Source organism: Leptidea sinapis, chromosome 20, assembly GCF_905404315.1.
Source record: "Leptidea sinapis chromosome 20, ilLepSina1.1, whole genome shotgun sequence".
Classification (NCBI taxonomy): Eukaryota; Metazoa; Arthropoda; class Insecta; order Lepidoptera; family Pieridae; genus Leptidea; species Leptidea sinapis.
Genome location: NC_066284.1, coordinates 13,592,671 through 13,609,550, shown reverse-complemented (window position 1 = coordinate 13,609,550; position 16,880 = coordinate 13,592,671). Strand labels below are relative to the sequence as shown.

The window sequence follows — 16,880 nt, the reverse complement described above, 5'->3', positions numbered from 1 at the left end:
TAGCCTCTTGCGTATATGTAGACTTCAAGTTTCTTATTTTAGTATAAACTTCTTTACTTCCAAACCCTGGTATGTTCATAGCTTCACTTATACGTACAAGGGCCGTATCTCGGGCTCCCTTAATTTTGTACTTAGGGGATTTACAGTTGTAAAGGCATTCATGTTTTAGATACTCCTGCACAAATTTACACTCCTGTCCTGACGTGTTTAGTGGCAGGCACGCTGCGAGTGAGGGGGAAGGGAGGGCGCGCGGGACGTGGCTACTCGCAGTCCACTCGCAAAAAAATAGAACACGCTTCTATTCACTTTACTACACAGCCTACTAATCACTTGCACTAATCAGTCGCTGTCCACACCTAGTCACTAATCACCTGCACTTGCACTAATCAAAGTGAAAACCAGGCTTAATAAGGAATGTAAACAAAATTTTAAATTTTCACAATTCAGTGTTTTCAAAATGCTTACTCACTGTAACACTTATAAGTTACTTCATATAAAACAATTTGGCTTTACTTGGGGACGCTCGACTACGGATGCAGGTATTGAACTCATCAGGATTATTTTTGAGGCCTGGGAGGAATCACAGAATGCACTTGGCATCTTCTGTGATTTATCTAAGGCTTTTGATTATGTTCAACATTCAAAAGCTGGTCAGGAAACTATGTCACTATGGTATAAGAGAATCTGCACTCGATCTTCTGATCTCATATTTAAATAATAGGATTCAGAGGGTCGATGTGAATGGCAGGAGATCTCTTGGGGCTCCTCTTGGTGTAGGGGTACCAAAAGGGCCTATTCTTGGACCCTCCCTCTTTAAAATTTATATAAATGATCTACCTAACCTTGTAAAAAAAAAACAAGGTGGTTATTTGCAGACGACACTTCACTAAATGCTCTGTCTGACATTGTGTACTGGTTTAGCGCCAATAACGTAGTGTTAAATAGGCATAAAACTAAATAAGTATATTACATTTACCGCGCCAAATGTCAAAAATGTAGATGCGAATATTTTTTTAAACGGAGAGGGGGTAAAACCATTGGAATCTGCTATATTTCTTGGCATTACTCTTGATTCCAAATTGCAATGCGGCGCTCTTATTGAAGGATTGGCGAATTGGCTTAGTTCTGCAGCATATGTGGTTAAAAAATTAGACAGTTAACTGACATAGATACGGCGCGACTAGTATACTTTAGTTATTTTCATAGTATTATGTCTTATGGTATATTGTTATGGGGCATCTTTGTGCTGCAGAAGACGGCTTTCGCGCTGTTTATAACCTAGGTCCGAAAGAAACTGTGACAATCATAATGTTAACACGAGGAACAAACAAGCTTGTTTTGCCTACTACTCGGTTAAGTCGAGTTCGTAAGTCTTAATAATGCAACAGACTGGGAATGAAGCAAACACCCTCAGGCTCTTTATTTATAATTGTTTATTGTACAATATAATCCATATTTGAAAAAAAAGCCCGCTGAGTTTCTTGCGCCCGTTCTTCTCAGGCAGTATATTTTGAATGGGTGTTAGTTTAAGACTTTCAATAAGTGATTTTAAATTCTACTTTGTATAAAAATATTTGAATTTGAATAATTAGATTAGTTTGGCAGTTTCTGTTGTTCTGTGTCGCTATAATAGTACTGCCAGAAAAATAAAATGTTTTTATACTTAACCCATATTTTTTCATTGATTTTTCATCATTATAATAATAATCAGCATCACAACCTTTACATCAATCTATAGTACTGACAAAATAATTTTTTATTTTTTATTTCTTAATAATGATATCAAAGTGATGCTTGTTTTGCACACCGTCCCGAAGCGACGTTGTGACGTCATTGACGTCAGGTCCATAGACAATGTAACATTATGTTATCTATCATGTTATTTATAACACTAAATAGTTATCTATCATGTTAATTGTAGCCACCACTCAAGAGTTCCGCATTTTTAATCGGCGGGGCGTACCACATACCATCCGGCGGGCGTCTTGCTCGACTCTTATCATAAAATTAAGGAAACAGCCGTTTGAAATTAAAGCTGAAGATATTTTGTTTGTGATTTGAGTGATATAACAATATTTTTGCATTGAAAATGTACGCTAAACGCAATCTAAAAGTATACAGGAAAGGATTGTACCGGAAGTGACATTCGTGTCAGTGTATTAATGTCAGACCAGACAAGGCTATTGGGATAGGAAGTGCATTAAAAGTATTCAAGATAATTATTTAATTTTAATAATTAATCTTTTCACGAATTATTTCTCAATAAGGTACACAGTTAACCAATTCATTGACGTCTCAATGGAGAAAGAAGGAACGCCTTTACGATTCTAGCGAATGTATAAATACGTTACGAATATACATAATATAATTTAATTGCTCAGATGTGACAAAGAAATATAATAAGAGGCGATTAGATGATCTAGAAACCCAAGCGGTAGTACGGTGAAAATATATTTTTAAATAAAACAAATAGATTAATTTATTTGACAAATTCCTTTGTTATCATATTTCTCTCGAATAAAATATGCTCTCTTATAGATTTATAGATCACTTAGACAACGGAAGGTAGCTAAGAAAATTGTTCCGTCGACCTGTTGTGGGAGCTTTGATTGCACTTTACTTGGCGTCGATACATTCGGCGGGGTGTTGGGGGGGCTTCTGTGGAGAGAAGCCCGGCGGCATGGGGATGGAGTTGTAGGGCGCCGCCCCCCAGGTCACCTTGTGGGGCGCAGCCCACTGCGGCGCGGGCGGCAGCTGCAGCTTCACGCCGTTGGGCTGGATGTGCAGCTGGTTGAATCTGACGCACGACAGAATATTATAACAAACATTACAACCGTTACTGACACATTTATAACTATTATTACAAACGATCACATCATTCATTACAACTTGATACCTCAATTCCAAAGTGTAACGAATCAAGTCTGAAATTCAATAAGTAATAATGAAATAATAGCCCCCACCATTACCAAAGAGAAACAAGTCAATAAGTGATTACAGTTTAGTTGTTATCTCCAATATATCCTCAAAAGTCTAAAATATTTTCGTTTTATACAGTGACAATTCGAGTTGTGTTCTTTTGGAAAGCTATTCTGAATTTTTAATTTTTGAAAGGGAGGTATTAAACTTTTTTATAAGCAGTTAATCAGGTCAACCTGATATTAAGTGGCATTGTCTAGCCAACCGCCGTATAACATATGACCCCGATAGCATCTAACTGCAGCCGTCGCCCTGAGATAGAAAGAGGTAATGTGTGCCTGTAATTATACTGGCAAACCTTGTTGATCTAATATGTAACGACATTTATAACGGTGAAATAAATAAGAGCACAAAGTTGTGTTGTGTTTAGTAAAGTCAAACTTCGGCCAACGAATCATTAGGATTGTACGAACAGGTTAGGGTCTGTTTACGATATTTAAAAAACGTGTTTAAATAATTAAAAACAGTTACTTTGCTTTTGGCGAATATGCAAAATTTTTGAAATTGATTTGTTAAAAAACGTTTGTGTGGTAGAGGTTACTATTACATAAGTGACTGAATGAATGATGAGCGACCTATTATAGCGGATATCAGATAATAAGTTTAATTGTACAATATTACTCTGTAAACATATTTTTTCAATGAAAAAAAAAGCCCGCTGAGTTTGCGCGCCCGTTCTTCTCAGGTCTGAGGCATTCGTTTTGGAATGTGTGGTAGTTTTTGACGTTCAATAAGTGATGTCTCCTATTTTTAACCGACTTCAAAAAGGTGGAGGTTATCAATTCGATCGGTTTTTTTTATGTATGTACACCGATTACTCTGAGATTTATGATCCGATTTACGTAATTTTTTCTTTAGTTCGATGCAGAATAGATGCCATTTGGTCCCATAAAATTATACATAGTTTGGCCCAGCAGTTATCATTTTATGAACATTTTTTATGAAAATGATTGTTTACCTCGATGGTATAATTGTTTTTTGTGTGCGGCTTTTTTAGGAGTTTTCATTCAGGTTGATTATTTATTATAATTATTAACTGACACTAAAAAGAAAAAAAAAAACCTGAAGTAGGTGCCAAGCCAAATGTATGTACTTACACTCGCCACGCGTGACTTTGAGCGGGATAGCTTCGTCTAGAACAAAACAAACCAAGCGGAGAGACACGCGAGGCTATACAAGCTTAATAATTACAGTAAGTAAGCTGTTTATAATATTTTTATTTTTATATGGCTTGGCACCGACTTATTTATTAATATTAAAGGTAAATGTGTATTAAATTAAATTTTTAGTTATTTGATACTTTTCAGTTTTTGAAGTCGGTTTTTTTAAACGTAGTTTTTTTTTAATAAACATATTTGAATAGATATGTTGAGATTAGTTAGTCTGGTTGGCCCTACACAATAATAAAAATTGTTAAAATAAGTGTTAGTATAGTAACCTTGTGAATATCTCTTGGTGGTTGATGGCTGCTGGATTCTTGCCGAAGTTGACAGATGTCGACATTATTGCGGGGTCCATTTGCGTCCAGTCTAAAACATTGTATTAAAAAATGAAAATGAATCAAACATATCATCGCAAGCCCGTAGAACATTTATTAACCCAACCTATACCAATTTTCTCTAGTTATAATAGTTTTCCAACCTTAATTAATATAACAAGCATTTCTAAAATAAATACAAGTAACATAATACTCTAGTAATTCACTAGCTACGGCGCCCTTCGGACCGAAACACAATGCTCACACATAATCTAGCCGGTATCCTGCTCAAAGGAGTCTCCTGGTAACCCAGGCACAATATTTCCGATGGGTAATATTTTCACATTCAATAAGTGATTTTAAATTAATATTTGAATTTAATAATATTACCCTGATGTTCCTAAATTTGTGGCAAAACTACCTGCGCCAGACATGCATATGTGTCATACGTACAAGAATAAAAATAAATAAAAAATGTACCTTGTTGCTGTGGCTGTTGCCGCTGATACAGAGTGGCGTGGCTGAACCCTGGAGGAGGCGGTCGGGGACGGACGTTGTCACTGAAACATTAACAAACACGCTGCAACTAACTATTGTGAAGTACACTCGAGGACTACAGTCCGTACGCACACTTGCAATGGCTTCTATCGAGATGAATGAATCAGACTTTACATTTACAGAAGTAATGGCTATTTTAGTTTATTTTATATAATGTTGTGCGGTCACCATTGTATTGTTTCTGGGAATTTTTGTCAATTTATTGTTAGAACTTTTTTTTGGTAATTTCTTATTAGTTCTTAAATAAGAAGATTAGTACAGCGCTCATATTATGTGTGTAATAGTAATAGAATGACAGACCTAAGCTTGTGAAGTAAGAACGAAAATCAAATATTTACCGGAAAACTGTACTGCATCGTTCAATGTGTAGTGTACTAATAGTACTAGGAGACTGAACTAGTACATTACATTGTTTGTACTAGATCGGAGCGCTCCTTTCAATGTCCGAACAAGAACACGTCTATTATAAAGCTCATCTATAAAGAAGTGAATGTCAGAGGTCCTTCTGCACACAACGTATGCACGACTAGACATGGGTACCTTGTCTGCCGGACGGGACATGCGGCACATTTAGCCCCGATGTCGCCATTCAAGTAGAACGCGATCTTACAACTTTAAACTAAGCTTACGTCTGTAATAGTTATTTATGTAACTGTTGTGTAATAAGAGATGTCAAAACACGAATCTGGGTTAATCCTGGGTTTATTTATATAGTTGATAACCTGGTCAACCCCAATATTTGCATATTACGAAATTGACTTGAGTGGTCGCTCTTGTAAATCTAAAAAATTATTATGTTTTTTTTAAAGTGATAACTCCCACTTCTAGGATTATATATACACAAACAAATTTTTAAAAACAAAATTTTATGAACGATGCGGGATTCAAATCCACGACCTCTAGCGTTCTGTGCCAGTGCTCTAACCAACTGAGCTATCCGTTCGAGTGACATATCGTCATAAAATCTAGTATGCTTTGCTCAACTCTCAGGTTGTGGCTTCATCTACAGGATCTACTTTACTGTTAATAACCTGCTCAACCCCAATATTTGCATATTAGGAAATTGACTTGAGATGTCGCTCTTGTAAATCTAGTGTGTTGTAATGTTGTACTGAATTTCATTACAACACTCGTTTGGACGATGTACTAGTTATTAGGACATTGGGTGTTTTAATGTTGGCAATAAGCTAACTGTTTTAGAATCTTTAATAGAGGATTTAAAGCATGGGTGTGGATAAAAGAGATTACAGGTTCAACTCTGATGTCTCCAAAACAAACGAAACGCCTGAACGCGTTTAATTACTTTGACTACACTTTGTACTAAGATCAAAGGATCAAGGGCTGTCACTGTCGTCATCGTAATAGAAACATAGACATGTAATTATTAACAAATTTGATTCCGTCCATACGTCTTGTAGATGATAGTTTTGACATGTATTTTTAATGAAATCAAATCACAAATATTTTATTTCATAGGTAAATTCCATTACACTTAAATATATGTCATTTTTTCATACAGCTCATTCCTTAGTCCTCGAACGAGCAAGAGACTCTAAGGTTACTCTTTTCAAAACAGAATGTTATTACGGGTTTTTATTTAAATATGATTCAAGAATATCTTGTATTGTATTTTGGTTTGGTTTGGCCTTATTACCAATGCTCTAAATAAATAAAACAAACAATCAATGTAATTTGTCAGAAGTGTGTCAAATGTCAGTAATTGTTAATTGTCAATGTTTAAATGACATATTTTAATAACGAACTTCAAACTCACTAAATGCCTTTACTCACATTTGAACTTTATGTTTAAATTTACATAAAATAACTCATAGTTATTATTAATAATATTTTTATTAAGATTAATAATTAAAAGCTCAAACCCTTCATCTTATCATATGAATTATTTAACTATAATTACATTTATCAATCTGAGACAGACATGTAAAACCCCAGCAGCTCAGTCCCAAGGGTTATTTATATCCAGATATTCTGATATTTTATAGTACCCTTTTGTATACAACTTTTTCTTCAGAACTAATATAGGTATATTCGTTTAAACCTAAGTTCTGTGTGTCAACACGGACCTTATTGTAAAAACGTATACAAAGATTTCTGAATTAATGTGACTTTATGAAGTCGCCTAGCATGACCAGCAAGCTTACCCCTATTTCTAGTAATGTAAATAACATTATAAGTGTTACTTTTTTTTTAAACGAATTTATATCATTTTTATATAAACAAGGTTTTCATATAATTATGTATTGCGATGTCAAAGTCCTTTTTTTCCTTAAATTTATTTCTTAATGGTCCTAATTTATAGATGGCACGACTAGCTCGTTTCTGCAGTGTAGTAAAATAGTGTTCACATCAGCAGCGTGTTTCCAAAATAAAATGCCATATGTCATCAGACTATGAAAATAGCTGAAGTAGACTAGCCTCGCGGTATTTTCATTCGTAAGTGCCGAATATTTTTAACAGCGTCTTATGCAGAACTGAGCTTTTCCGCCAAATTAAAAATATGAGGACCTCGTTGAAGTTTGGTATCTAAAGTAATACCCAAAAATATGGTTGTATCCACACGTTTCAAGTCATCATCTTTAACTAAATTACTAACTAAATTAATAGTGATAGTGGGGGTATCTGAATTACTAGGTGAGGTGGCAGTAGTAGGTGAACCACAGATTATTTTTATTACTGTGAATTTTATATTGCTGTATGTGGCACACATTGCTGTTATTTTTTTGTGACTCAAAGATAGTAATTTGCTTATGAGCATCCCTTAGCTCCCATTCCAAGTCAGCAATGCGTTTGAGGGCAACATCAAATGCATCACTGCTTTGGTCGAACCCAGCTAACACTGTCTGGAGTTCATCTCTCTGATTTTGTATATTAACCATTACAGAGTGCAATTCTACCAACTCACTTTGCATCTTTCGGTTTTTTCCTAATACATTCAACATTTCACTCTCACTACATACATTGTTACATACTAATGTTTATAATAATATTGACACACTTTTACTCAAATTATCTTGCCCCAAATTAAGCATAAAGCCTGTGTTATGGGTTACAAGACAACAATATATTTTATATAATATACTTACTTAAACATACATAAATACATATAAACATCCATGACTCGGAAACAAATTTCAATATACATCATATAAATGGCCAATTGAGGTCAAGACTGACATTTGAACTCGTTTACGTAAAACTAAGTTTTATTTAATAAAAAATAATGTATTTTTATGACGTAATGTATTAATAAACTTGATATAACATAATATATATATTTATTTACTGAATTCTCATCAATAAATACAAAATTCTTTTCAAAATGAAAACCTTTGGATGAGGCTTAGATTTTCGCACTGTTTCAATTGGAAATTCAGTCGGAAGTTCGGAATGTTAGTTGCACGTGCCATGTGACCAGAAGCTAACACACTGCCGGCTCCACAACAAAATATTAGATGCACTCTGGATATACTTGGGCTCTTACGACTACTCCTTATTCTCAAAAATAAATCTATGGTAAGACACCCTCCACAGCAGGTCTGTGCTGGATGAAACTTGTGTCTTCTATTGAGTCCTCTCTTGAGGAGGTCGCGGAATGGGTTAAAATGAATCTCACTCCCAGAAGACTCAAGTTTGCGCGTTAACCACTTAAAACCCCATTTGAAAAACCCAAAAATTCTCAGCGGCACTACAATTACGCTCCTCACCTTGAGACATGTTGAGATGTTAAGTGTTCAGACCGAAACACAATAATGTTTACAGTTAACACATTACTTCTTCACGGCAGAAAAAGACACCGTCGTGGTAACCATAATCTAGTCGACATCTTGAGTAAAGGAGTCTGCCACCGGTACACACAGCGGAGAGACGAGGGTATTGTCCAAGCTGGAAGGTGCCAAGTCAAAGTATCAAACAACAGTGATCAGTTACCCGCTGGAGATATTGTTCAGCATCATCTCTGTCTCCATCATCTCGGCGAGCGCCTTCTGGGTCTCTTTGAACGGGTCAAAGTCCAGGTCGTCGTCGGCATCGCCCGCGGCGCGACCGCTCGGCATCTCCGAGACACGCATACTGTTCATTCTGTGAACAAATGTGATATTGTAGTATTGTAACATGTCACAATAGGCTGTTCTTCGATTTTGTAAAATATATTCTAAAATTATCGTTAAGATTCGATAGCCAACTGGTATTTTTGTTTTCTCAAAAAAAAATCCATTTAATGCCAAGAAAAATTGTTTTAAATTTAATGATAAAAAGTCGCGCCAAAAACGGAGCCGCCATGATTGTGATGTCTTAATAACATAAATAATGAAACGTCAAAGGTTTTTATAAAAATAAGAATGATCTTTCATAGTCCGTATCGTTGGAGCTTTGAAGCAAATTGTTTTTGCTATAGTGACGTCACAAAATGGTGGTCATCGGTTTCGGTCACGTGACACACAGATAATAAAACTATGATTTTAATTTTGAAAATAGAAATAATTCTCATCTTTTTGTAACAAATTAGTATTGAATTCGTATTTCTTTTAGCAAAAACTGTAAAATCATACTTTCATAAGACCTATTACGAAGACAGCTACATCCGTTGACAAGAACTAGCTTTACCGAATGATCTCTTCGTGGACTATCACTATGATTCATCTCCACCTGTATTCGAACGCGTTGTAGTTAGTTGAAGCTTTGGCTGTGGTTGCCATCGACCGTGTGGTGCGACAAGTATAACTCCCTTGCGGGGCACCCCACTTACAAAAGTTGTTTACAACAATAAAAAGGTTGTGAAAAAGAGACGTATAAACGAAATGTTGACTTATAACGAATTGCTCTTTGAATTGATATGGTCATTTAGTGATCAGTGTTTTTTTACGATCTATATTTAAACATCTATCCTGACAGATTTCCTAGAGTATACCATCCCTAACAGCTCACCAACTGTAGGTATAAAGCACACAATTTCACAAACAACCAGTCTTGAATGAAAAAAAGCGAGTACACCTTTGAAATTTCCTCGGCAATTAGTCGCAGAGTATAATTTCCAATAATCATCTTCCTTGAAGTCTCGATTGATCAACAGATTAAACACCATAAATGGAGGTGGATAGGCAACACACTCCCAAGAAGGTACAACGATACACCAAGGCAAGCCATTAAGCTTTAGACTGAAATAGCCCACGGAAAACGAAAATGTGGCCTTCCTAAATATATCTAGCGGAGGACTGTCATTAAGGAAGGTAAAGGCACGGAGAAGACCTGGAATGAAATCATAGAGATGCTCAGAGACTAGAGCCGATCGGGATGGAGAGGCAGAGTGGACGCCCAAGTAAAATTTCTTGAATTACTTATTTATGAAAAAAATATACAGAAACACAAAATATCGCAGTAATAAAAGTACTGTAGTTAAAAGTTAACCTTGCTGCGGTCATAATAAAAAAAAAGCACCTACTGGTCCGCAATAGTAAACAGAACTAGTAACATTTTATTACCTTACGATTGAATCGCTTGTCAATCTGTGACGTTTTTTTTTTTAATTAGCCAATCGATGCAGTATCCTTTTTTCAATTGTTAAATCATGATTCTTTTTGATTGCAGTCTATGAATGAGTGCGGTATAAGAGGGCCTATTAAAATATGGTTCCAAAAGTATTTCAAAAACAGGCTCTTAAAGTAGATAGATGTCTTTGGGGCAGAGAGTGATCCTGGTACAGTATTATATGGTGTTCCAACTGGTTCCATATTTGTTCCGATAGGATATATTATCCATGTCAGCAGTATGAACAAAATGATCAAAAATTGTAAAGCTTTTATGTATGTTGATGACTCATGTTTATGTATTACCCAAATATTATTCAAAACATAATGCAACAAGATTTTAATAACATTACTAAATGGGCACATGACACTGGAATTATAATTAATATGGAAAAGAAAAAATGTATGACCTATATTCTGACCATATAGTAAATATAAAGATTTTAAAATAAAAATAATAGGACATAGTTATTCTAGCTTGCATAGTTCCTCACAAACATGTCAATGTAGTCATTTGGAACAGGTAACGTCGTATAAATATCTGGTGCTCAACGTTGAATGTACTTCCCGAAAGAAAGACACTTGTGAACGCATAGTTACGTTAGTTTATTTCGCAATTCTTAAAATCACACTGGGGCTTTTGAACCCATCCGCACGTTGGCTAGTTGGTTTGTTATTGTGTTTGTTAAATTATATGTAATTGGGATTATTTCCCTGGACGTTTTAAAAGCATTAACTTTAATCTAGTATTCATTTAATCGAAGCAGGAACTCCTCAGGACACTACGGACGAGGACGCTACGACCCGAGTACGAACCTCTGTTTGTGCTCCATCTCTAGTCGTTCCGCGCTCAGCATGTTGTGAGGGTACCGCCCGCGCTCAGACACATTGCTGGCCAGACTCCGGGACACCATCCGCATTTGCTGCGCCTTGTGGAAGTCCGTGAAGAACTTCTCCATGTTATCCGCTTGGTACCGACCTTCACTCTGCAAATCACGAAAAGCCTTAAACCTAAATTTTGACGGAATCCAATATTAATCATTCGTTACTGCTTGTTTTGGAAATTTTCTTTCCGCATGCGCTTTTACCTATAGAAATAGTACGGTTTATAAAATCTCATGTCTTACTGGCCCCTGAGTTTATACAGAATAACAATGAATACCTACTTATAAAATAAATCTATATTTAATGCGTGTATTGCTTCCCAGTGAAATATTATAGTATTGGTATTGTAACTTTCCAAGACTATTCGTGTACGCTGTCTTGATTTTATTTGAATTTTACTAAATATTTTCCAACCTTTTAAATAATACCTAAGAAAAAATATTAACCTATTATTATTTTAGCTTACGACGCTCTTAATCGGTAGTAAACTTTATCAACTCTGACATATTTCTAGTTTTCACTAACTTATCGATATGTTTATTAATTCTCGTACAACACTAGGCATTTTGACACAAGTCAAATCTATGGTTACAGAGTTACTAGTACATCAAGTTTTTGAATGAATGAATGAATGAATGAAAACTTTATTAATAACAAACACAAACCACACAGAATAGTACAACTAAAAAAGACTTAGATTTAAAAAAATAATAATTAAAAACTTGTACTTAGCATAAAAATATACAAATGATAAAAAAAAATGAAACAAATGTATGCATAATATTATAGTGATTATCTTAATTTAAAAGTACTGTGTAGCAGTTATTGTTATCAAGAGGACTCAGCGTCATGCTGCATTGGAATAATACCAACACAGCGCTGATTTTCAGCAGCCCCCAGGTGACCCATTGAGTAACTACTATTGTTAAAAAATAAATTTAGTTTTATTAAAGGTTCCATAATATTATTTTTAAAGATGATAATTTGGAATTAGCTTCTACTTGTTCAGAATATTACATAAATATACATACATACATAAATATTAAAATAATAGCAATTTTAGAAATATTTGCAGAAACAAACTAAAACTTCGATCCCATTATGTATTATTAATAAGATAAATCTTATAATGTAGGACTTATGCACATAATTTATAAGAAGATACTTAATAATTCAAATAGACGTAAGGATGAGATTTTTAACTTTTTTCTGGAAAGTTCCAACAGTCTTCAGATTGCGAAACGGTGGTGGTATATCATTCCAGCACTTGTTGGCACTGTACCTAAAACTTCCTCTAAAAGAGGCGGAATGATGGAGTGGGACTGACAGGACATTGAATGCGAACCTTGTTTCAAAATTTAACTGGCTGCGCTGACCTAGCCATTCCAATTTACTATATAAATATTTTGGCGTTTTTGTCTTAATAATACCAAAAAGAAGCGTGGCTAAATGAAGTCTACGAGCATCCATATTTAAAATATTTGCTTCTTTGAGGTATGGAGAAATGTGTTGTCGGGCCGGTATGTCCCAGCAAAAACGAGCACATGCATTTTGTACTCTTTGTATTGACTTTCTTGTTCTGACAAGCAGCCTCGGACCATACACTGTATCGGTATAGTTAAACTTGGATAGAACAAGAGCCTCACAAAGACGTATGCGCAATTCTGTGGTTATAAATGGTATAATTTGGTACAAAACTTTTAATCTATAAAAACTGTTGGAAATGACTTTATTTATATGCTTCTCAAATCTTAAGGATTCATCCATTATCAACCCAAGATTGCGAACTTCTTGTACGCGTTCGATATCCTTATCATTAATGAGTAGTCTTACATTGAATTCATTAATTAACTCTAAGCAGTTACAATTGCCGAAGATCATAAATTTTGTTTTATTCGGGTTTAAAATCAGTGAGTTTTTTTCAGACCACATGAATATTTCATGAAGATCAGCATTTATAATATCTATTGCCTGTTGGGCTTCGTGTGGCGAAAAAGAAAAATATATCATCAGCATAGATTTGATAATTGCAGTGTTTTATTTTTTTAATTATGTCTGCAATATGTATAATAAAAATAAGGGGCCCTAAAATAGAGCCCTGAGGAACTCCCCTCGTTATAGTGTCACGTTCTGAAAATTTTGTGTTACCCTGCTCATCTATCACTGAGACTGAGACTGAATATTAATGTTATTTTTGAAAATTTATTGAATTAGGCGTTACTTTGCGGAAATCCATAATAATACAAATTATTTAAGTTTTCTTTAGTGTTAATTCCGCCAATATTTGTTTTTAAAACAATTCGACACGTGTTTCGCCTCTACACGAGGCATCCTCAGAACGTGTTGTCTCGCCAAAAGACCTAGTCTCGTGCCAGATTTTGGCGAGACAACACGTCCTGAGGATGCCTCGTGTAGAGGCGAAACACGTGTCGAATTGTTTTAAAAACAAATATTGGCGGAATTAACACTAAAGAAAACTTAAATAATTTGTATAATGTTATTTTTCGCAATTTAAGAAAAAGTTCTGAGGTTGTCATTATCACTTAAAGAATATGAGATTAGTGTAATGGTATTTAGTTCCAAATTGATGTAAATAAATTTGTAGTTATGTCTTTTCGTGATTGTGAATTCAGGCCTATCCTAAAGCAGGATATAAGTATGTGTACGGGATGGATCCGTGTGGGATACAGGGCAGCCGGTAATCAATAGCTCACAGCAACGCACGTGCCGCTTTTATTCATAGGTATATCTTTTTGTTTGACCAGAGTAAAAGGTCTTGTCAAAAATGACGAAGCATAAAAAAGAAAAAGTAAATAAGCAATTCTTTCTTTTAAAATATTTATAATAAGTAAAAAAATATATAATAAAAAAACATAAGGTAGTAGGTATTGTTTGCGGACGACACTTCACTGATTTTCAAAGTGAAAAGAAACCAGGCTATCTATGACGAAGTGAACGATATTCTATCTGACATCGTGTACTGGTTTAGCGCTAATAACCTATTGTTAAGTAGCAAGAAAACTAAATACATTAAATTTATCGTACCAATGTCAAAAATGTAGATGCAAGTGTTTTGTTAAACGGAGAGCTGGTAGAACCGGTGGAATTTGATATATTTCTTGGCATAACTCTAGATTCCTAATTACAATGGGGCCCCCATATTGAAGGATTGGCAATCAGACTTAGTTCAGCAGCATACGCGGTTAAAAAGATTAGACAATTAACTGACATAGATACGGCGCGACTAGTATACTTTAGTTATTTCCATAGTATTATGTCCTATGGTATATTGCTATGGGGCAACGCTGCCGATATTAATACAATATTTGTGCTGCAGAAGAGGGCTATTCGCGCTATTTATAACCTAGGTCCTAAAGAATCATTGAGAGCAAAATTTAAAGAAATAAACATTTTGACTGTTGCTTCTAAATACATTTTTGATAATGTTTTACGTAAAAATGTTTTATGCAAAAGTATTACGTTATTCAAGAGAATTGTTAAAAAACGTTTGTGTGGTAAAGGTTACTATAACATAAATGACTTTCTTAATGATACCACAGATTGGGAATGGAGCTACCGCCCTCAGACTATTAAATAATAAGTTTAATTGTACAATATTACTTTGTAAACATATTTTCTCGATGAAAAAAAAAGCCCGCTGAGTTTGTTGCGCCCGTTCCTCTCAGGTCTGAGGCATTCATTTTGGAATGGGTGGTAGTTTTTCACTTTCAATAAGTGATGTCACATCCTTTTTTTAATAAAAATATTTAAATTTGAATATCACCGTGTGAGTTAGAGTCGATTGGAAGTCGAGAGGAGGGTTGCGACATAAGACTACGGGTCTTATGTCGCAGCTATGTGCTGTGACATGAACACATCGGTACCGACGTATTCGTAATCACTGCCGGTGCGCCTCCCGTCCTGTCAAGCCATGCGCCGCGCGTACCAGCACTCACTCCGAGTCTGGGATGACACGAACTCATCTTACTTTCTCCTGGTGAAGGACCTTCGAATTGAGTCGGTACCTCCGCCGATTTATACGCCTATCTGACGAATTTTAATGATCTAATAATACTTCCATCTCAATAGTACAAATAACAAAATTATGTCAAATAAAAAACGATAAGTATCAATTTCACTACTCTGATCAAGATAATATAAATATTTAATCTAAATTATGTTGTTTATAATATTCGGGATATACTTACAATTGAATGCGGTGAATCGAATCCATTCATGAGTGCGCCATGCATTTGTTGATTTTGCAATTGATGATTCTTTATATGTTGACTTTGCATCTGTTGATTTTGTATCTGTTGACTATGCATCTGTTGGTTTTGCATCTGGTGATTTTGCAACTGATGATTTTGCATCCGATGATTTTGCATCTGGTGACTTTGCATCTGGTGATTCTGCATCTGTTGACTTTGCATCTGGTGATTCTGAATCTGTTGACTTTGCATCTGTTGGTTTTGCATTTGTTGGCTTTGCATCTGGTGATTTTGCATCTGTTGGTTTTGCATTTGTTGATTTTGGATCTGTTGGGTTTGCATTTGTTGATTCTGCATCTGTTGATTCTGCATGTGTAACTGATGATTGTGTAGTATGTAGCTGTTCAAATTGTTTGCTCCTAAATTGCCGCCCAATGTATTTACTGACATATTATTAACTTGTATAGAATTAGCTACCATCGCGTTTGGCCCTAACGGATTTACCATATTATTTGACAGAGAATTTGCACCTAAGGAGTTAAGAGATAAAGTATTTGAAGGTAACGGATTTGGAGATAGAGGATTTGCGGATAATGGGCTTGGAGATAGTGGATTTGAAGATAAAGAGTTTGTTGATAGTGAGTTAGCCAACGAGTTGCCCGAAATTGTATTCCCCATAGAATTTGAAGTCATTAGATTGTCTACCCGCATGCCGAATGGTGGGAGTATATTGACATTGGGGTGATAATTAGCACCTGAAACGAAATAATTTTGTTAGCATTAATTTTCCAGTGGGAGGCTTCTTTGCACAGAATGCCGGCTGGGTAGGTACCAAAGCAAGCATTTTCTGTCGTGAAGGATTATTGTGTTTCGGCTTAAATGTCTAGAATGATGAGCTAGATGAAAGAAGAGCATGACATTCAGCTCATGGTAATTGATACGCCCAGCCCATTTCAATACAGTCCAACTCAGGATTCTTGAAAAACCCAAAAATTTTGAGCGGCACTACAATTGCGCTCATCACCTTGAGACAGACCATTTTAAGTCTAATTTGCACAGTAATTTCACTCGCTACGGCACCCTTCAGACCGAAACACAATAATGCTTACACATTACTGCCTCACGGCAGAAAAGGGCTTCGTTGTGGTACCCAAAATTCAGCCGGCATTTTGTGCAAAGGAGCCTCCCATTGATAACTGCCCTTAGTAATCTCTTACGACACCCATG

The 16,880-nt window shown here is 35.5% G+C and overlaps 1 protein-coding gene across 6 annotated transcripts in view; it reads right to left on the bottom strand.

Annotated features, from left to right (window-relative positions):
• Positions 1–2,214: 2,214 nt before the first annotated feature.
• Positions 2,215–16,880, bottom strand: part of LOC126970078 (serine/threonine-protein kinase pakD) — a 56,243-nt gene continuing 41,577 nt past the window's right edge. For all 6 annotated transcript variants that reach the window (XM_050815764.1, XM_050815762.1, XM_050815767.1 and 3 more), the window contains 6 exons: positions 15,651–16,408; positions 11,374–11,543; positions 8,963–9,112; positions 4,937–5,016; positions 4,418–4,508; positions 2,215–2,797 (listed from right to left, as the gene is read on the bottom strand). In XM_050815764.1, coding sequence (XP_050671721.1) covers positions 2,617–2,797; positions 4,418–4,508; positions 4,937–5,016; positions 8,963–9,112; positions 11,374–11,543; positions 15,651–16,408 — 1,430 coding nt within the window. In that variant the 3' untranslated portion in view covers positions 2,215–2,616. The remainder of the gene's footprint in view (positions 2,798–4,417; positions 4,509–4,936; positions 5,017–8,962; positions 9,113–11,373; positions 11,544–15,650; positions 16,409–16,880) is intronic.